This window comes from Vipera berus, assembly GCF_964194415.1.
Source record: "Vipera berus genome assembly, chromosome: 5".
Taxonomy (NCBI): domain Eukaryota; kingdom Metazoa; phylum Chordata; class Lepidosauria; order Squamata; family Viperidae; genus Vipera; species Vipera berus.
In genome coordinates this window covers 18,683,216-18,705,261 of record NC_138207.1, presented here as the reverse complement: position 1 = coordinate 18,705,261, position 22,046 = coordinate 18,683,216, and the positions used below count along the sequence as shown (strand labels likewise).

Below are 22,046 nucleotides of genomic sequence, written 5' to 3'. Positions count from 1 at the left end.
TCAGAAGGTAAAAACAGAACCATAGCTTTGATGCTACACTCTACTTGTGCGGAAAAATCTTGGAAACTTTGTAGCCTTACATTTCAAATGATTGGCCTTGAAATGCCAATGTTCTAGCTTTAACAGGAACTTTTACAGACAATGCTTATCCACATAATCATCAGGAACATTTAGCACAACAGGATAGCAAATAGGAGATTTTAAGAAATATTGCATCAAAGCTAAAACAAAGCAATTCCTTTAGTTCAGCCCAGCACAGGGAAATATTGTAATATAGTACAGAGGAGGCTTCTTTTAGCAAGTAGATTTCCCTACTTAAAAGTAGAGAAATAATACTATTAACTGAGATTATCAACCACACAGGTAATAGTTTGTATCAACATATACATTTCTATAGTTAAATTGGAATATAAAGATAGGTAACGGCATCTCTCATTAGAGGTTGTGACTTGCATTGAGTAGCATGTATCGGCATGCAGAGCTCCATAGACTGTAATACAGAGGCAAATTAGCTCATTGCCAAAGGTTAAGCTCAAATAATCTATTAACAAGATGGAATTGGATAAGGAAAGATCCAAGTGATGAGTCAAAGCAATATATTCTTCCCAACTCCATGAAGTTGCTTTTACTTTTAGTTATGTTTATATTCTGCTTGAAGATAAAAGGTGTGTGGTATTGGCTGAGCAATCAGCTAAATTAAAATCTAATTTGGTTAATTTATTAATTAACCAGATTAATCAATACAAAGGAAATTTGTAAAAAACAACAGCCAATAATGGAGAATGTTTTATGCCAAGGCTGAAGAAACAATATTTGAAATAGGGAATGGAAACAGGTATAGAGGAAAAACAAAACAATAAAAGTAAAGGTCAGAGAGAGTGTATAAGTAGTAAAAATCAAACACAAAGACTTTCTATGAACACTCTACAGGTTGTATATATGATCTGAAGCCCCAGTGTGGAGATTGCATCTGACTGCTAATTGATAAAAATAACACTAGTCTTTATACTAGTGTTCTTCAAAAGAACAACAAAAAATGCATCAATAATTATTGTTTATGATATCTCTACTATGTGTTATAAAATATGTATACTCTCATGCTAATCAAGTCTAAATTTATTTATGTACATATGATAAGCAGTATATTTTAATAGGGTCAAAGGAAAACATTGTTAAAATCAGCTGAACAAACTAAGCCTATGGAAAAACAAAGTATCTCAGTGATAAAAAAAATACCCATTAATAAAAACTACATTTACATCTATGGATCTTGATTCAATAAATTCTTTTCTTGATCACCTACTTTATTGCATTTGTTTGCAAATGCTTCTTAAATTTTAAAAAATGATATAAAGAAATAAAAACAATCTGATTTGAATCAAAACCCAGATTATTTGAACTTGATTATTGAAAAGCAATGTTATTCATCGACTTGGATGATACACATTGCTTGAACTTACAGCCAGCACAATAGTAGAGATAAAGAAAAAAGCACACACCTTAAAATCAGCATTATTTCAAACTCTGCCATTTATTGATGGTCTTCAGTTAAAACCTCAGAAAAATTAAATACTACCCCAAGGCAAGAAAAATACACAGAATTTTATCAAAATATTTGTATTCCAAAGGGTATGTACATATTATACACTTTACATAACTGTAAACTGGGAAGTTTTTTCATCACTTGTAAGATAATTTTGTTCAGTTAGTAAACTCAGCTTTGTATTGTTATACACATACAATTGGATGCCATGTTTAACACAAAATGCTTTTTAAAAATGTATAAAGATATGGTTCAAAACATTTACAAAAGTAAATTACCATCCGGTTAGTATAAAATGAATTATATTACATTCATATAAAAAGATTAAAAGAAATTTTCCATTATAGTTGTTGTGGTGAATCTTAAAAGAGAAAAAGGGGAAAGATTCTCAAGCATTGAATTATTATTTTTCCTGTGATGGAAATAAAGTGGAATTTCACTCCTGATCTGAAGAATGTTTTATGCTTCTGAAAAACATTCTCAAACATTGTTTCTTAACCTTGGCAACTTGAAGATGTGTGTGCTTCAATTCTTCAGCTGCCCTGGGGAATTCTGGAAGTTGAAGTGCATACATTTCCAAGCTGCTAAAGTTGAAAAATACCGTTCCAGAAGATGTCCAATTGACCCGTGCATGAAGGCATCTCCCCGACCTTTCGATTCAAACTCTTAGAATTCTCAGCAACAGCCATGCCAGATGGGGAATTCTGGGAACTGAAGTCCAACATCTATTGCCCAGGTGGGGGAAGACTGCCATAAATAATTGAAATCTGCTAGAATGCAGGTAGGTACGCGTATGTGTATATGTGCACATACTGCAAGTTACAAACATTTCACAAACATCCCCTTTCCCCAGTGCACTGTAATAAGGGGAGAAAAAGAACCAGACGGCTAAAAGCCAGTATAAACATAATGAAATCAAATTGGCATACCTGACATTATTAGATGGGAGCGGAAGCTTGGAATAAACCTTGGTCTTGGGAATTGTTCCCAATGTGTGTTGAAAGAAATTCACTCTCTTATACAAAAGATAAGGCGGAGAATTATAGTTGAGGAAAATTTTGGGGGTGGGATCTTCACCAAGGCTTTGTGGCATGGGAGAGAGGTTTCTTCCTAGGAACTGCATAGAATATCTTACTACAGTAGTGGCCAAAATTGTGGAAACCTTTTGGGAAAAGTGTATTTTTGAGGTTTGATGGCTAATAACACCACTTTTTTGGGGGGAGTAGTACCATAAAATTATATATCCATGGAAAGATAATTTAATCAAGAATGTAATGCAACAAAGTTTGCACAATTATCTGTACTGTATTCTATGAAAAGGTATAGCCAAATAACCAGACAAAGGAAGCATAACTTGCTTAGGTTGATATCAGGTAGCTTTCCTTCATCTGATTGTGGCCAACGAGCACAAGCGTTTAGAGAGCCGATCAGCTGTCATCTTGTTTTGGCAATGAGCCAATCAGATCACAGTAGGATTCCTCATGTATTAAAACTGAGAGGAGGACATTTGTCAGTGTGTTATGTGATCACTATCAAGTTGGTTGGGTTTTTTGTGTTCTTTCATTTAGTGAGCTTGTAAAACGTAATAAAATTAAAGTAGTGGTGCAAAGAGTTGACTGGTTGCCCAGAAAGCGATGTAAAATAGTATTATTAAGTGAACAAAGCTACAGTTATAAAGAAATTAGAAGGAAAATTGGTGGAAACTTAACCAAAGGTGGCATTTCTACTGTACACTTTTCCCAAAAGGTTTCTACAATTTTGACCACTACCGTATGTTGGAGTAGGTAAGTTCATAGTATATTGAGTTTGAGAACAATCTTTTACTTCCCAGGTGGTTGTACATTTGTGACGCTTATAGCATTAGGTGGTGCATGTACTATTAGCTTCTGTGCATAGACATAGAAATGTACAGTATATTGATTATTCTATCGCAAGTGCATGAAGTAAGTACTGTTGATTAATCCAAGCAAGAAGACAGGACTGGCTATGAAAACTTCATTCTGTTACCAATTGTTACACCGATTGGTCAGTTGATACACAGTTTTCATACTTGAGTTCCAAAAATGAGCAGATTCAAAAGAAATCGCCTCTGTTTCCTAATATTAAGGAACAATAAAGTTGCTCCAAGAATATTTTGGAAGCTATTAAGAACTTGACATCAGAAATACAAGCATGAATAAAGCAAGAGAGTTGGCCAAAGGCTCCCTTTAGCTCTCCATATGCTCCTTTCTCTATGTTTCAGAGTTGTCCCAAAAACAGGCATCTGGAAAAAGTCAATTTAAGACCAGAATATCCGGGCAAACAATATCTGATCTCTTGTAAGAATGATTACTAGAAACATCTCTTAAAATTTAAACAAAACAAGAAAGACTGGATTAAAAGTTGGGGGCATGGACAATGGAAAGGATGTGCAAGGAGAGCTTTGTAGAGTAGAATAGAGAACATAAGGTATATTAGAGACTAGGGTAAAAGTTTTCCATAACTAAACTAAGTGATCAACTTGTGTCTATGCTGCACTGTTTCAGATGCTAGATGGGTGACAAGGCTAACAAATCTGGGCTAAAATCCAGTGTAATAAAGAACAGCCATCTGGACTTTTGGACCAAGATACTCAACAAGGAAAAATATATATTTCCAATCCTGTACTACTCTACTAATCCCAACACACTAGCTTTTTGTATGCAAAAAATACTTCCTGTACTCTGAATTGATATAACCAAGATGAAGGTTTTCAGGTCCTTGTGAGAATAGTTGTGATAAAAAGGCCTTGAGAGAAAGCTATTTTTTAAAAACCTCAAACTAGTCCAGTGTGACTTTTTATAAATTAGGCAATGGTAAAAACAAAGTTGGGGAAGAAATGGAGGTAGTGACAGATTTTATTTTCCTGGTCTCCAAGATCACTGCAGATGGGGACTGTAGCCAAGAAATTAAAAGACGCTTGCTCCTCGGGAGGAAAGCCATGGCAAATTTAGACAGCACACTAAAAAGCAGAGACATCACCCTATCAACAAAAGTGCGTATAGTCAAGGCTATGGTCTTCCCAGTTGTAATGTATGGCAGTGAAAGCTGGACCATAAAAAAGGCTGAGTGCCAAAGAATTGAGGCCTTTGAACTATGATGCTGGAGAAGACTCCTACGAGTCCCTTGGACTGCAAGGCGATCAAACCGGTCAGTCCTAGAGGAGATCAACCCTGACTGCTCTTTAGAAGGCCAGATCCTGAAGCTAAAACTCAAATACTTTGGCCACCTAATGAGAAGGAAGGACTCACTGGAGAAGAGCCTAATGCTGGGAAAGATTGAGGGCAATAGAAGAAGGGGATGACAGAGAATGAGGTGTTTGGATGGAGTCACTGAAGCAGTAGGTGTGAGCTTAAATGGACTCCAGAAGATGGTAGAGGACAGGAAAGCCTGGAGGAACGTTGTCCATAGGGTCGTGATGGGTCGGACACGACTTCGCAACTAACAACAACAAAAACAAAGTATGACTGACCACAAATAAGCCAGAGGGAGAAGAGAATCACATATACATATCACCTTTTAAACTAGACAAAATTGGAGTTTCTAATAGCAAAATGTACACAGGTCCACTGAGAAGCAATTTCCACTGTTTTCAAATGTGAGCTTTCACAGAAAATGAGAACAAGTCAATGAAAGACTAAGGACATTCTTTCATCAACAGATGACAACCAATCTTGGGTTAAGGCAGCCTTTTCAGCTTCATGCTATCAAGTTGAGTTATGGCTGGAAGTTCCAAAATTTATACCCAGCTGTAGTCCTAACACACCTGAAGAGAGAACTAGGATGCATAAGGCAAGATCAAACATAAAAATAACCCTGCTGGATCAGAACAAACAACCACCTAGACTAGCATTCTGTATCATATGATAGCCAACCACTGGAAAGTTCATAACAGTCGGCCTACAAACACAGAAGTGGAATGAACACCCTGGTCTGACGCATGTTCAGGCATTCATCTGTTGCTATGCCTTTTGGCATATGCCAACATAGCTGTCATATATCTGTGCTAACAACATCTGCATCACTGACACCTCGGCAAACAGATTGTAACCAAAATGAACCCAGGACAAGTCAGCAACCAGCAGGCTCACTGAAGTGAGTGAATTGAGATATGGGTGCAGTCAGCCCTTCCTCAAGCTTCAAGCTCAGGCACTAGTTTTACTGTTGGCTTAAAGCAGGGGTGTCAAACTCAATTTCATTGAGGGCCGCATAAGCACTGCGGTTGCCCTCGGGGCCGGGTGGGTATGGCCAGGGTGGGCGTGGCCTACTGGGTGGGCGTGGCTAGAGTGCATATGGCCTACTGGGTGAGCATGGCCAGCTCTACATCGTTCGCATCAAGGGTGCCTATGGGGGCCTGGGCAGGAGTGGGACAGATCTGAGGGTCTCTGGCAGAAGGAGGGTCTCTGGGCCAGGGCCAAGGCAGTGGGGGCCATTCCCTCACTGTTTCCAGGATGGCTTCGCGGGCCGCATGAAACCACTTCGCGGGCCGGATCCAGCCCCCGGGCCTTGTGTTTGACATGTCTGGTTTAAAGGATACCTTGGCTATTTGGACAATGCCAAACAAAAACACATATACCTTTTTAAAAAAAGCATCATAAAAGAAATTAAGAAAAAAGAAAAGAAAAAAGAATACCTTTTCTACTCTATTTTTGTCACATAAAAGAATGCAACTTAAAAATACTGTATTCATATAAATGCACAAACAGTTCCAATAAAAAAAATATAATATATTCATTTTTGTTAAAAGGCTCATCTTTTCTTTCTCTAGCACCTACACGATTTTGTTTTCCCCCTTGTCCCTTTTTCTTCCACTTAATGTCAGGAAACCATCCCAGGATTACATTTCCCCTCGTCTGTGGGCTTTTACTGCAACAGGACCACCTTCTTCTTCTTCTTCTTCTTCCTCTTCCTCATAGTTTTCATCATGTCCTTCTTTCTGTTGCTTCCCTTCCTGAATATCTTCCTCTTGATCAAGTCCTTCGCTCATTTTTTCTTCAGCCTGGAAATCCAAAATTGGTGAAAGAGATGAGTTTAGAACACAACTTGAAAAAATAAATAAAACACAAAAAATAGAAAAAGGATACAGTTTTGGAAAGAAAAGCTAATAGCAATAGCATTTAGACTTATATATTGCTTCACAGTGCTTTACAGCTCTCTCTAAGCGGCTTACAGAGTCAGCATATTGCCCCCAACTATCTGGGTCCTCATTTTACCGACCTCAGAAGGATGGAAGGCTGAGTCAACCTTGAGTCAGTGAGATTTGAACTGCTGGCTGTCAGGAGTCAGCAGAATTAGCCCACAGTACTGCTTTCTAACCACTCCGCCACCACTGCACCATTTTATAGATTAAATTCTATAGTATTCTAATTGTTACAGCAAAGTAGATGGAATTGCTTCCCTCCCCTACAGGTAATTTTCTGGAAATAAGAGAAAATTCAAAGGAATATGCATAATGATATTAGCATCCTACAACCTTTGCTCTCTAAAGGTGAAACAGAAGTATGCATACTGTGTTGCTTCTAAACTACATAATCTTACCCAATTCAGTTGTCTCAGCCACCAACTTTCATAGCTTTATTTCTAACTTAACTTATGTGGATCTCACCCCATATTTAAGAGGTCCCTAATGGACCATTTGTTAGCATTTTATTAATGCTGTGCAATTTGCACAGGTAATCCTGGTATTCATTCTGGTTTCACTAGTCTAATTTGTAATCACTTCTTTTTTTCCCTTCCCACTAGGGCTATATCATTGATTCTGCTGAATTTGGCATCTGTCGTGTTTGTAAAAGTTCTAAAAAGTTAGTATGAGGCTCCAAAGTGTTCGCCAGTCCAAACACTGATTAAGACTTATTTGCTTTAGTAGAATACATTTGTTTTTACTAAGCAGAAAGGGTAATAGTTAAGAGATTCAATGGATAAAGCACAACATTTTAGATCCAAGCCCATTTCCCATGATACCACCTTCTTCATTATTTAATTGTGCAGGGCTTACATTTTCATCATTTTCACCATATGGATCTTCACCATTGTGTTCCAGCCCCCTTTTCTTCTCTTCACGTAGATCTCCTTGGGCCTATTTAAAATACACATATTTAGGAGCTAAGTGATTATAGAAGATAAAGTAGCCATTTGGGCTATACTGCACCTACTGGGTAGAAATCAAATAATAAATAAATAAATAAATAAATTTTTAAAAAACTAATTTTCTTTTTTAATATCTTGGAATAAAGTTCTAAGAATTTCCAGCCATAAAGTTTCCTGGCAGCTATAATCCTGTTAGCTAGTCCAACAGAACAATGAAGTACAAGAAATACTTCTATGGGCTATGTACTCTTTTAGTACTATAGCTTGTCCTTCTTTGCAGAAACTATCTGTGGCCTATAAATTACACTGCTGGACTTGTACACCTGCCACCTCAGAAATATAGACTTAGGGTTCCACTCAAATTTATTATTGCAGCTTTTTTCGGCAATATATTTCATCATTCAGCCTGCCCTTCCTCCAAGAAGCACAAGACACATAAATTCAACCCACTGCCATATGTTACCCTCACAATAAACCTGTGAAGTAGGGTTCATAATTTCAGGTTATTTACCTCTTCTTCTCCCTCTTCCTGATACTGCTCATCCACATTGTCTTCCTGTTGATCTGGATTGCCCACCACCTGCAGATAAATCAAACCGATTCTGCTGCTTTTACTCCTGCAGCTCCAGAACTCAGAAAATAAGTATTAATTTAAAAAAAAATAAAAAAATTAAAATAAAAGGGCAGGCAAAACTATAGACAGGCTGGGCTATTGCAAAGACTTAAATGTGAAAGCTCACATATCACTGAGAACTGCACAGACATAAGTTTGGTTAGTCTATTAACTGTGGTTGAAAGATCTAGAATAGTTTAATGCACAGGGCCATAAAATCAAACTGATACATGGTTTAATGTAGGGATGCTGGAAATATCTATCATGGATATCTTTTCAAGCAAAGAGGCTTTGTCTGCCAAAGCAGAGTCTGTTGCGGTACAAATGAGCATATAATTCACTGAGTTCTCTAGCCTACCCTTTGCAATATTTCTCAGCTAAAAATACAGGGCGTTAAATGCTTCTCATTTTGCATTAACATTTGCACTAAATTTTAATTTTAGATTCACACTTAAAATATTTTGGCAAAGATGTATGAAAAAAAATAAATGTAGGGTTTTTTTTTCATTCATTCAGAATAAAACCTGTTTTTAAAAATGCAGAAATCTGAGAACTGGGAATATCAGTTAGCCAACTAACATTCACCTAAAGAAAGAATTTATCCCATCCTTCAGAATCAAAAGGCTTCAAACTGCCAGATCTCAATGGCTTTATAGAAACCCAAGAATGGTGGGAATGTTATGTTCTCTGCAGATACTGTATGTTATTCCAGAAAAGTGGGGTCACGGAGACAGGGCAGACCTCCAGATGGAGGGACCCAGAGTAGGGATCCAGAGTGAGTCCCTCCTCATAGATCTCTTCAGGTTACAAAAGGCCACTGGGAGAAGACATTCCAGAAGATATTCAAGGCCAAAGCTATGAAGAGATTTACATGAACCATGAACACATTTAGTTGTGCCTGGAAACCAGAAAGGTAACCTGATCCACTGTCACAAAAAAGGTACTGAATGAATAAATTGCCCCTAACTCTCTGAGTTCTATGTTCTGGACTTGTTATGGGTTCAGAGTGTGTTCAAAGACAGCCCCATGTAAACTGAATCCAAATGAGGGGTCCTTGATGCTCTCTGAGCTTGAATGTTTTCTTGCAGAAGCTTCATCGGCTAAACTAGATAACATCATCAGTGCTAACAAGACCCCCTCATTAAAATCCTGAACTACAAATATTCTCCTTTATTAGTAGTCCAAACGAAAGTTCGCCAAGGCATGAGTGACTATCAGTCATTCATAACCTCAGAAGGAAAGCTTGCAACTGGAGCACAAGAGGAAACTGTGGAGAAACCTTCCAAATTACAACTGTGACCAAAATGTATTGAAACTTTTGTATTTCTTTCTTTAAAAAAAACCAAAAACAAACAAACAAACCCATAATCTGGAAGCAATTAGATTGCCCAGAGTCACTGGGTGTCAGTTGAAATATACATTTAATAAACTATTATTATTTAGAAATGTACTGAAAGTCTCCATTGAGTATGGATAGTATAAAACACAATTTATCTGGTCAATGCTTAAGAATATGGAACACAGCAATCATAATTACAATTATATTAATATTATATTCACGTTTGAATAAATGATATGGATATTTTTTGTAAACAATACATTCTCAGATAATTTCCACTTCTAAACTCTTTTCAGTGATGTGAAAGGTGGATACAATGTTTAGAAGCAAGCTTGCTTAATTCAATATTTATTCTTAAATGCTTCTCTCTTTCTCTTGATCTCTATCTTTATAATGAATTTATCCAGAGGACAAGAATAAATTAACGTTTATTGTCTAGACATTATAATGCTGGTTTGTGTGCATTAGGAGAATCAAAGTTGAGCAGGAGAAAGAAAACCAATGCTCTTTTTAATATAGTTCTTTAAACATCAGAAACACAAATGCTGAATTAAGCATTTCTTCCTTCAAATGCAGTGTCTCCCTGTAAAAAAAACACATTTTAAGCTATCATCAATATCTGCTGAAAAAGGAAGCTGAAGCCACCAGCCTGAGGATGACAGATGGGATTCCGTCGAAACGTTGCTCCTACACCTTCAACTCTACGCGGGGAAAAACCCGAATGACCAAAGATATATATATATATATATATATTCTTTGTTAGTAATTTACACAAATATATATATATATATATATATATATATATATATATATATATATATATATATATATATATATATATATATATGTATATGTATATATATATAAGGGACGCGGTGGCTCAGTGGGTTAGGACGCTGAGCTTGTCGATCAGAAGGTCGGCAGTTTGGCGGGTCAAATCTCGAGTGCCGCGTAGCAGAGTGAGCGCCTGTTACTCGTCCCAGCTTCTGCCAACCTAGCAGTTCGAAAGCACATAAAAATGCAAGTAGAAAAATAGGGACCACTACGGTGGGAAGTAGTTTTGAATATCTAGACCAGGAATAAGCCTGTCCTGTTGGTTCAAGGGCCACAGAACGGCATATAGAGGGCCACTCTGTAAAGTGGGCACATGGTAGCTTGGACGAGTATTTGAAGAGAGAAAATGATATATTAATACTTTAACCCCATCAAGGCTTTAAAAAAACCCATTTTCCTGATAAAATTTCTCTTCAACCACCCAAAGACAGAAAAGAACTGATCTGCAAGAAGTCTCTGGGAAAGGGTAGCTTAGCAGTACCTTTCTGCTTCTTCGTAGGATATAAAATAAATACCATGACAGAGAGAGGCACGCTTGAGCCATCTCTCCTAAAAAAAACAGGATCAGGTGACTTATGTAACAAAATAGCAGAGTTTGAAAGGAACTTGGAAGTTTTCTAGTGCAAACTCCTGCTCAAACCCTACAATGTTTCAGACAAATGGTTATCCATCTCTTCTTTAAAACCTCCAGTGTTTGGAGAACCCACCACTTCTGGAGGCAAGTTGTTCCATTGATTAACTGTTCTAACTGTCAGGAAACTTCTCCTTAGTTCTAGGTTGATTTTCTTCTTGACTAGTTTCCATCCATTTTGTTTTATATTCAGGTGCTTTGGAGAAAAAGTCATGGTGACATGACATCACCATGAATGTGGTCAATTTGCAGAAGGTATTTGTAGCTCTGTTTAAAGGTGACAGAGTTTCAACCCCCATTCTTGGAAAAAAAATGTTCAGGATACATTCTGCCAAACAGCTCAACACCATCAGCAATTTCTAAAAGCAAAATTTCTAAGATAGCCCCCGCCATCTTGATATGTTCCAAACATGTTCTTCCATTATCATTGGCTATAAGTGGATTACTCCACTTGGGAGCATAGGTTACTCCCAAGTTCTTAATTAAGAAAGGCATACAAATTAAGGATGCTTTATTTCAATTATGGTTTTAAGATGTTAATATATTTTGGTGTTTACTGAAAAGAAAAATGTCATGACGTCTGACATGAAAAATACATTTTCTGATGTTCAAACCTCTGTTATACTCCAGAATACTCCAAGTTATTCTGATAAAACATTAAAACTATTCATTTAATTGATGTGGAGTCCTTAGTGTTTTCTGAGCTTGGCTGTTTACTTGCAGACATTTCCTAGGTAACATCATCAATCGATCAAAAGCTCAAAGAGCACCAAAGGACTCCACAGTTCAACCCTGAGCTACATATATTCTATTGTATTGGAATTTAATTGATGTATTCACAACATATTGTTCAGGCAGGTTTCTGGTGATTTAATAAATTGAGCTTTATTATATGTTGCTGCCTTTCTAAAAATAAAAAACATAATTTTATTATAGGGTTGTTTTGATTTCTATTTGTTTTTAATTGGCTTTTGAGTTTGTCAAGAAAGGTGAGAAAATATTCTAAAGAAATACAAAAAAATTTCATCATACAGAAAGTAGCACATTCAAATGCTAATAATATGTATATGGTGGTTTCCAAAAGGAAGTTCAAAAGAATTTTAGTTATTTGGTAACTGGGAAATCCCTGTATGTATTGGTTATGCTGTTAAAAAGCATTGTATCATAGATAACTACTTCATGAACAAGGCTGGGACTCATGCTTTCCCCCTTGGGGTGTCTGGAGATTATGGTAAACAAACATACTCTACATGAGGTTACCCTTGAAAAGTATCTGGAAACTTCAGTTGGTAAAGAATGAGGATGCACCTCCAAAAAATGATGCATGTTAACACCTTTGCAGCATAAGTTACATTGGATGGCAGTTTGCTTCAGGCTTCAATTCAACATTTTGATTATCATCTTTAAAACCCTCAATGGCACAGGGCCAGGTTACCTTTAGTACTGTCTTCCTCTCATCGCATCTGTCTGTCCCACCCAATCAAGCCGGGAAGGTAAGTTGTGGACTCCATCAGCAAACAATGCTGACTGGTGGGGTCCAGGAACTGAGTTTTCTCTGCCATTGCCCCTGTCCTGTGGAACATACGCTCCCCAAAAAGGTGAGGTGGGTCCCACTCTCCTCGCCTTCTGGAAAGGCATGAAAACATGGCTCTGTGACCTTGCTTGGGGCTCACAGTGGTGCACACAGCTATGGGACTGGTTAGCATTCAGAAAGTCCTTTTTAATTAACTTTTAACATTGTTCTGTGCCTCTTTTTAAATGTTGTGTAGTGTTTTTATGTTTTAATACTTTATTTGTACAACACCCAGAGCTTCTATTTGAAAATTTGATAAATAAAAATAAGCAACAACAAAATCCATCAAGATATCTGCCTCAACAGTGTAACTGAATCTCCTCCCATTTATGTACATTGCACATAAAAATGATACTTTGATTGCATCATCAAAGCATCATTTTTCATTAAAACGGTTTGCCATTTTGTCAGAACTGGGCTGTAGGAACAGGTTTACAAATAGTGCTAAGCTGTGGTTTATTGAATATACCCCATACAACCTAAGCCATAATGCAAAACTTACAAACCAGAACACTTGAGTTTACACAAACTGTTAACCAAACCAAACAAAATACAAAATGTCTTTGTGTGATGTTTGAACCAAGTTTAACTTTCATTTTAGGTACAGAAAATATATCATATTGTACTGTATAAAATCAGAAGCAGAAGCTTGCATAAGATGAAAGAGGGAAATAGCTTTACATAGATAAAACTAAACTAAGCTTTACTTACACCAAACTTCCCCATATGTTGTTGATCATGCCAACTGAAAATTCTGGAAACTATAATTCAATATATCTTGATGATACTACATTAGGAAAGACTGTCTAACATGTTTTTTGTGTACTTGCTGGTTGGCAGATTGATGTTATGAATAGAATCATCTGAGAACATTGATATTCAAGTCTAACACAAAGAAAGAGATTTTCCCGTATCTCCCTTTGTTTTGTGATCCTAATACCTGGCAGAGTTTGGCAACAGAGTGCTGATGTTTTGCAATTCTTCCCCTTTTGGATTTCTGAAGTTCTCATAAATCATTTGTAGGTACAGCTTCCTTCAATTTCTATTCTCCTTTATTTTTTTCACTACATCCTTTCCCCCTCTCTCCGTTCAAGCTATAGATGCTCACAGATGCTCATGTGCACGGAGCATAAATCATAGAGGAGATCTAATGCAATGATCCGTATCATTGCATCCAGATTCCTTTGGTGTCCTGCTCTTCATCAAAGATGCACAAGGGTGTTTGGTAACATGGAGCTGAGCAGAAGAAGGCGAGATGTGAATGAATGTGAATGTGAATGAATAGAAGATAGAAGACTCCTGAGTTTAGAAATTTTCCATATTCATCCGAAAGAAATATGAAAAGTACATGGGGCAAAAGAAACCCCTAAAATGCTATTACAATAGGAAATCTAAATTTCTCTAGTAGCGGGCTAGAATGACCAGCAGATGAGTTTTAAGATGTTATAATGCACTTACTGCACCTTATAAGGAAAACAGGTAGTGAAGAGGATGTGTAGTGTCTCAGACAATACTGTGGACCCTGCTCAAGCATGCCTTATGTGCCGTGTCCTGAAGAGAAGGAAGTGAACTACCAATAACCTTTTCTGCCATCCTCACCGCTCTCTGCACCACCTTCCTGTCTGAAGCAGTAATGCTTTCAAACCAGACCATAATGCAATATGACAGGATGCTTTCAATTGTCCCTCTATAGAAAGTGGTAAGGACAAGGGAAGGACGATGTATTTTTCTCATGGGACACAGAAAAGGCACAGTAGCGCCTGCATTTTTTGCATCATGAGAAAAGTCCTTTCCATTTTCTATAGGACAATTGAGAGCATCCTGTCTGGTTTGAAAGCATTACTGCTTCAGACAGGAAGGCAGTGCAGAGAGTGGTGAGGATGGCAGAAAAGATTATTGGTAATTCACTTCCTTCTATACAGGACATAGCATATAAGCAATGCTTAAGCAGAGTCCTCAGTATTGTCTGGGATGCTACACATCCTCTTCACGACCTACTTTTCTTGCCTTCTGGAAGGAAGCTTTGTGGTATCTGAAGCAGAACATCCAGATTCAGTCACAGTTTTGTTCCATATAGCATCAACTATGTGAACTCTGAAGCTTCCTCTTTCCACTATGTATTCAAAATGGACAGTGATTACTATCTATATCTATATCTATATCATCTATCTATCTATCTATCTATCTATCTATCTATCTATCTATCTATCTATCTCTATCTCTATCTCTATCTCTATATATATTTGTATGGGTATAGGTATATATGTGTGTGTTTGTGTGTGTATGTATATGTATATATGAATATATGAATATATACATTTATATAGCATGTGTATATGTGTGTTAAATATGTATATGAGTTGATACCTACTTTCGAGAGTAGGCAACAGACTTCTGTTTTTAATATGTACCAGTGTGCTCACAGTAAAAAAATGATAATGAAGGTTATCTTATCTATCTTATGTTTGCAAGGATTCTTTCACCCATGTCTGAAAACAATTGAAATTACAATCATTTCATGAACAAAGCCATTGGCTTCACTGACTCACCACCAAATGGTCTTCCATTTCAGAATTCACTTGTTTCTGGTTATTTGGTTTTAGCTCTTTATTCTCTTCAGGGAGATTCTCTTCCCTCTCTTGCTCTGCTTCTTCAAATTCATCTTCTCCCTGGTTGTTGGGATCATCAGCTGGGTTGATATCATCCATGACTGTCTTCTGCATTTACAAGATGAAGTGAAAAAAATACTCAACAGCAATATATATTTCACTACAATACCACCACCATCACTTAGGTTTAACATATTATGAACTAACTAGCACTTTCCCGGATATACCCTAGTAATACAGAAATGCATTCTATATTTATATCCTTTCAACCTAAAACTTGTATAATATGTTTAATGCAGAAATTTCTGTTCTGATTTTTCTTCCATTAGAAGAAAAATACAACATGTCAGCAGCATAAATACACAGATGAAGGCAGTATGAAATATGTTCATAAATTAGCTTTTAAGAAAATGGTCAAGCAAGCAGAACAGAAAGTAAATTCAGGTACAAATTCTTTTCTAGAAATAAGGTACATTATTCATCTTATTTGTATAATAAGAGCACTGTAAACATTTTTTTAAAAGGGTGCCCTGCAAATATTTTGGATACAATTGCTGTTTGGGGATAATGAGTACTATAGTCCACATTCTCTTCAGGAGTCTTGTGCATGACCACGAGCAAGATTTAGGATAATGGATGGACTCTATAGTATGGCAGCCACAAACCTCTCACCCAGTTGCTATGTTGTGATATTCACATACAGTAGCTAGCTTGTTTTTAAAAAATCCCACAAATAATTGAAAAACTTGTTTTTCAAAAATCCTTGAAAAGCAGGTAATACTAAAATAATGATGGGGTTCCTACATTGGATTAAACCATGTGTTTAATGCTTGATATTGATTTTGCAGAACATAATAACCTAGCCATTGTGAAAATCACTCAGTGGGCTTTATGACCAAACACAGGTTGATTCACTCATCATGGAAAATCAGAAAATGGTTTGTTTGATATAGGCTTAGTTTGCTGTTTGAACTCAGAAATTATGTCATGTAAATAACATTGTGGCTTTGCTTGATATGTAAATCCATCCATAGACTTGAAGGTCAAGTCCACTCATTGCATAATTTATTTTGCCATTTGTTGTTGTTGTTGTTGTTGTTGTTAGCTGCGAAGTCGTGTCCGACCCATCGCGACCCTATGGACAACATTCGTCCAGGCCTTCCTGTCCTCTACCATCTTCTGGAGTCCATTTAAGCTCACGCCTACTGCTTCAGTGACTCCATCCAGCCACCTCATTTTCTGTCGTCCCCTTCTTCTATTGCCCTCGATCTTTCCCAGCATTAGGCTCTTCTCCAGTGAGTCCTTCCTTCTCATTAGGTGGCCAAAGTACTTGAGTTTTAGCTTCAGGATCTGGCCTTCTAAAGAGCAGTCAGGATTGATCTCCTCTAGGACTGACCGGTTTGATCGCCTTGCGGTCCAAGGGACTCGCAGGAGTCTTCTCCAGCACCACAGTTCAAAGGCCTCAATTCTTTGGCGCTCAGCCTTTCTTATGGTCCAACTTTCACTGCCATACATTGCAACTGGGAAGACCATAGCCTTGACTATACGCACTTTTGTTGACAGGGTGATGTCTCTGCTTTTTAGTGTGCTGTCTAGATTTGCCATGGCTTTCCTCCCCAGGAGCAAGCGTCTTTTAATTTCTTGGCTACAGTCCCCATCTGCAGTGATCTTGGATCCCAGGAAAATAAAATCTGTCACTACCTCCATTTCTTCCCCATCTATTTGCCAGGAATTGAGAGGGCCAGATGCCATGATCTTGGTTTTCTTAATGTTAAGTTTCAACCCAAGTTTTGCACTCTCCTTCTTCACTCGCAACAAGAGGCTCTTTAGTTCTTCTTCACTTTCTGCCATTAGAGTGGTATCATCTGCGTATCTTAGGTTGTTGATATTTCTTCCGGCAATCTTAATTCCAGCTTTTGATTCATCTAGCCCTGCCTTTCTCATGATGTGCTCTGCATATAAGTTAAATAGGCAGGGCGACAGTATACAGCCTTGCCGGACTCCTTTCCCAATTTTGAACCAATCAGTGGTTCCGTGTCCAGTTCTCACTGTTGCTTCTTGGCCCGCATATAGGTTTCTCAAGAGACAAATAAGATGGTCTGGTACTCCCATCTCTTTAAGAACTTGCCACAGTTTAGTCAATGAAGCAGAAGTAGATGTTTTTCTGGAACTCCCTAGCTTTCTCCATGATCCAGCGTATGTTGGCAATTTGATCTCTAGTTCCTCTGCCTCTTCGAAATCCTGCCTGCACTTCTGGTAGTTCTCGATCCACATACTGCTGAAGTCTAGCTTGTAGGATTTTAAGCATGACTTTACTAGCATGAGAAATGAGTGCAATGGTGCGATAGTTTGAACATTCTTTGGCACTGCCTTTCTTTGGAATTGGAATGTAAACTGATCATTTCCAATCCTGTGGCCATTGTTGAGTTTTCCAAATTTGCTGGCTAATTGAGTGTAGCACTTTTACTGCATTGTCTTTTAAGATTTTGAATAGCTCAGCTGGAATACTGTCACTTCCACTAGCTTTGTTGTTGCTCAGCTTTTCTAAGGCCCACTTCACTTCACATTCTAGGATGTCTGGCTCGAGGTCAGTGACCACCTCATTGTGATTATCAGGGACGTTAAGCTCATTCTTGTATAGTTCTTCTGTGTAATTTTGCCATCTCTTCTTAATCTCTTCTGCCTCTGTTAGGTCCCTGCCATTTTGGTCCTTTATCATGCCCATTTTTGCATTAAACGTTCCCTTCATTTCTCCAATTTTCTTGAAAAGATCTCTGGTCCTCCCTATTCTATTGTTTTCTTCTATTTCTTTGCACTGTTCATTTAAGAAGGCATTCTTATCTCTTCTAGCTATTCTCTGGAATTCTGCATTCAATTGGGTGTATCTTTCTTTTTCTCCCTTGCCTTTCGCTTCCCTCCTTTCCTCAGCTATTTGCAAAGCTTCCTCAGACAGCCATTTTGCTTTCTTGCATTTCTTTTTCTTTGGGATGGTTTTGGTTGCTACCTCTTGTACAATGTCGCGAACCTCTGTCCATAGTTCTTCAGGCACTCTGTCTATCAGATCTAATTCCTTAAATCTATTTGTCACCTCTACTGTATATTCAACAGGGATATGATTTAATTCATACCTGAGTGGCCTAGTGCTTTTCCCTACTTTCTTCAGTTTAAGCCTAAACTTTGCAAGGAGAAGCTCATGGTCTGAGCCACAGTCAGCTCCTGGTCTTGTTTTTACTGACTGTATAGAGCTTCTCCATCTTTGGCTGCAGAGCATATAGTCAATCTGATTTCTGTGTTGACCATCTGGTGATGTCCATGTGTAGAGCCGTCTCTTGGGTTGTTGGAAAAGAGTGTTTGCTATGACCATCGTATTCTCTTGACAGAATTCTATCAGCCTGTGCCCTGCTTCATTTTGCACTCCAAGGCCAAACTTGCCTGTTATTCCAGTTATCTTTTGGCTTCCTACTTTAGCATTCCAATCCCCCATGATGATAAGAACATCATTTTTTGGTGTTAGTTCTATAAGGTGCTGTAGTGCTTCATAGAACTGGTCAATTTCATCCTCTTCAGCACTGGTGGTTGGGGCATAGACTTGGACTACTGTGATATTGAATGGTTTGCCTTGGATTCGAACTGAGATCATTCTGTCATTTTGAGGATTGTATCCCAGTATTGCTTTTCCTACTCTTTTATTGACTATGAAGGCTACTCCATTTCTTCTGAAGGATTCTTGCCCACAGTAGTATACCTGATGGTCATCTGAATTAAATTCACCCATTCCTGTCCATTTTAGTTCGCTGATACCTAAGATGTCAATGTTCAGTCTTGTCATCTCTTGTTTGACCACATCCAGTTTTCCTTGATTCATGGATCTTACATTCCAGGTTCCTATGGAGAAAAAATCTTTACAGCATCGGACTTTCCTTTCACCACCAGACACATCCACAGCTGAGCGTCCTTTCGGCTTTGGCCCAGTCGCTTCATTCTTTCTGGCGCTACTAGTACTAGCCCTCTGCTCTTCCCCAGTAGCATATTGGACGCCTTCCGACCTGAGGGGCTCATCTTCCAGCGTCATATCGTTTGCCTTTTGGTACTGTCCATAGGGTTTTCATGGCAAAGATACTGGAGTGGGTTGCCATTTCCTCCTCCAGTGGATCACATTTTGTCAGAACTCTCTGCTATGACCTGTCCGTCTTGGGTGGCCCTGCACGGCATAGCTCATAGCTTCATTGAATTACGCAAGCCCCTTCGCCACGACAAGGCAGTAATCCATGAAGGGGATTTTGCCATTAGAGTAATTCATTCTGTTAGATTGGTTCTGTCTTCTCATCTTGCAAATTAGTCTTCATGAGTACAACTATAAGAACAGAAGATAGGTAAGTCCATAATGCATTAAAGTCATCTAGATTCATTCTCCTCTCAACACAGATTTTCATCCTGTAAGTTAATCATATGGTGTAAACTTGATCTTGGAAATCATTATGGCTACTGAACTATAAACATGCAAGCCAGGATGAAATCTCATGCTTAAAAGAATAACAGAATTGGAAGAGACTTTGGAGGTCTTCCTAGTCCAACCCTCTGCTCAAGCAGGAAACGCTGGCCTATACCATTTCCGACAAATGGCTGTCCAATCTCTTTTCAAAGATATTTATTTATTTATTTTTGGATTTATATACCGCCCCTCTCCCGAAGGACTCGGAGTGGTGTACAGGGCAATTAAACACTATAAACAACACATAATATACAAAAATTAAAATAAATTAAACCAAGTAGCCTTAAACAATAAAACACGTTCTAAAATTTAAAATCTAAAATCTAAAATCTAAAACCCCAATCCCTCAGTCCATGCTGGCAAGTTTGAATATCCAAGTCTTCAGGTCGCGGTGAAAAGAGCGAAGATCGGGAGCCATCCGGAGCTCAACAGGAAGCTGGTTCCAGAGGGCAGGCGCACCCACAGTGAATGCTCTCCCCCTGGGGGCCGCCAGTCAACATTCCCTGACCGACGGCACCCTGAGGTGGCCCTCTCTATGGGAGCGCACAGGACGATGGGAAGTTAACGCCGGCAAAAGGTACTCCCGTAAATAATCCAGACCCATGCCATTTAGGGCTTTATCACCAGCACCTTGAATCTCACCCGGAAGACAACTGGAAGCCAATGCAGCTCGCGGAGCAGAGGTGTTACATGGGAGTATCGGGAGACCCCCATCACAACTCGCGCGGCCGCATTCTGCACCAGCTGGAGCCTCCGAGTGGTATTCAAGGGCAGCCCCATGTAGAGAGCGTTGCAGCAGTCTATCCAAGAGGTCACGAGCGCATGAGTGACTGTGCGTAGGGCATCTCGGTCCAAATAGGGCCGCAACTGGCGCACCAGGCGAACCTAGGCAAAAGCCCCCCTGGGTACTTATGATTGGGTACTTAAGAAAGTAACCATCTTTTGCCCTCAATGCTCCTGCTATTGGTTTTATACCCATATATATTCCCTGATGGCATTCTGAAGACTCTATTATACTCTTTTTATAGTCTTTTCCCTTGAATTGGCATTTATTTAGAAAAATGTGATACACATCTTTGATGAAATCAAGGCACTCCGATGGAATTCACTTGGTATCATTTAAACACTCTCATACACAGCTCTTCTTTACTTTTTCCCAAAAACAGTCCCTGGAGAAGAGTCTAAAGATACTGTTTTCTTTTCATAATGCATCAAGATCCTTCACCTCTAGACATACTGTTCTTTTTTGTTTTTATAACAAGACTGTGAAGCTCAGTAGTGGGATGTTGTATGGGTGATTGGCAATCATTGCTCGAATTTTTGTTTTCCCCAAAGTTCTTAAAATTATTATGACTTCAGGCCTGACCAGCTTTATGTTTACCTCTTTCTGGAAAAGAATTAACATATGTCTCCCGATAAAGGAGAATATTTGTAGCTCAGGGTTGAAATAAGCAGTCCTTGGTGCTCTCTGAGCTTGGCTGTTTTCTTTTTCTATAACATATTTCTGTAATACAAACCACTATTGTGCGTGCAATCATACAAACACAAATACATATTCTCTCTTGAGATAAGTAGTATTATATAAAGCACAGGAGGGTAAGAAGTACAGGTAACCTTTGATTAGAAACTGTTTGAGGTTATGGTGGATTCCCCAATAGTTACTTATGACTCAATTTTGAAGCTACAGTGACTGCACTCAGATGATCACATTTTGGATGCTTGGTAATCAACTCCTCTTTATGATTGTTACAGCAACTCACGGTTATGTAACAGTGATTTTCAGTGGTTTTTGTTTTGGCCAGTTTCCAGCATTTGCTCCCAGTTTACAATAAAAACGCAAATTGGGTAAAATCGATTCACTTAACGACCATGGTGTTTGCTTAATCACTGCTGAAAAAAAATGATATAAAATCGGGTCCAGTCACATGGTGATATGCTTAACAATCACAACAACTTATGGTTTCAATTATTGTCATAAGTCAAGGACTACCAGTAGCAACAAAAGGAATATATTTGTTTTGTAACTGATCCTCATACATCTTTTCTATATGATCAAGGCACCTCCACATTTTTGTACTGGTCATTCACTTTTCTATTTAGTTCATGCTCATTCATTACCCATTCATTCTTGACCTATTCTTGTTGCTTTAACACACACACACAAACATACACACTTCTTAAATACTCTATTCCTACTACATTCAGACACACTGTTCAGAATGCAGAATTGCAAGCAAAATCTGACCACAGCCTAGAGTTCAATCCTGACAGGGCTCAAGGTTGACTCAGCCTTCCATCCTTCTGAGG

The 22,046-nt window shown here is 38.3% G+C and overlaps 1 protein-coding gene across 3 annotated transcripts in view; it reads right to left on the bottom strand.

Annotated features, from left to right (window-relative positions):
• Positions 1-6,226: 6,226 nt before the first annotated feature.
• The window catches only part of GOLIM4 (golgi integral membrane protein 4), a 61,612-nt gene continuing 45,792 nt past the window's right edge, over positions 6,227-22,046 (bottom strand). For all 3 annotated transcript variants that reach the window (XM_081328905.1, XM_081328903.1, XM_081328904.1), the window contains 4 exons: positions 15,188-15,355; positions 8,160-8,228; positions 7,557-7,637; positions 6,227-6,560 (listed from right to left, as the gene is read on the bottom strand). In XM_081328905.1, the coding sequence (XP_081185031.1) occupies positions 6,399-6,560; positions 7,557-7,637; positions 8,160-8,228; positions 15,188-15,355 (480 nt within the window). In that variant the 3' untranslated portion in view covers positions 6,227-6,398. The remainder of the gene's footprint in view (positions 6,561-7,556; positions 7,638-8,159; positions 8,229-15,187; positions 15,356-22,046) is intronic.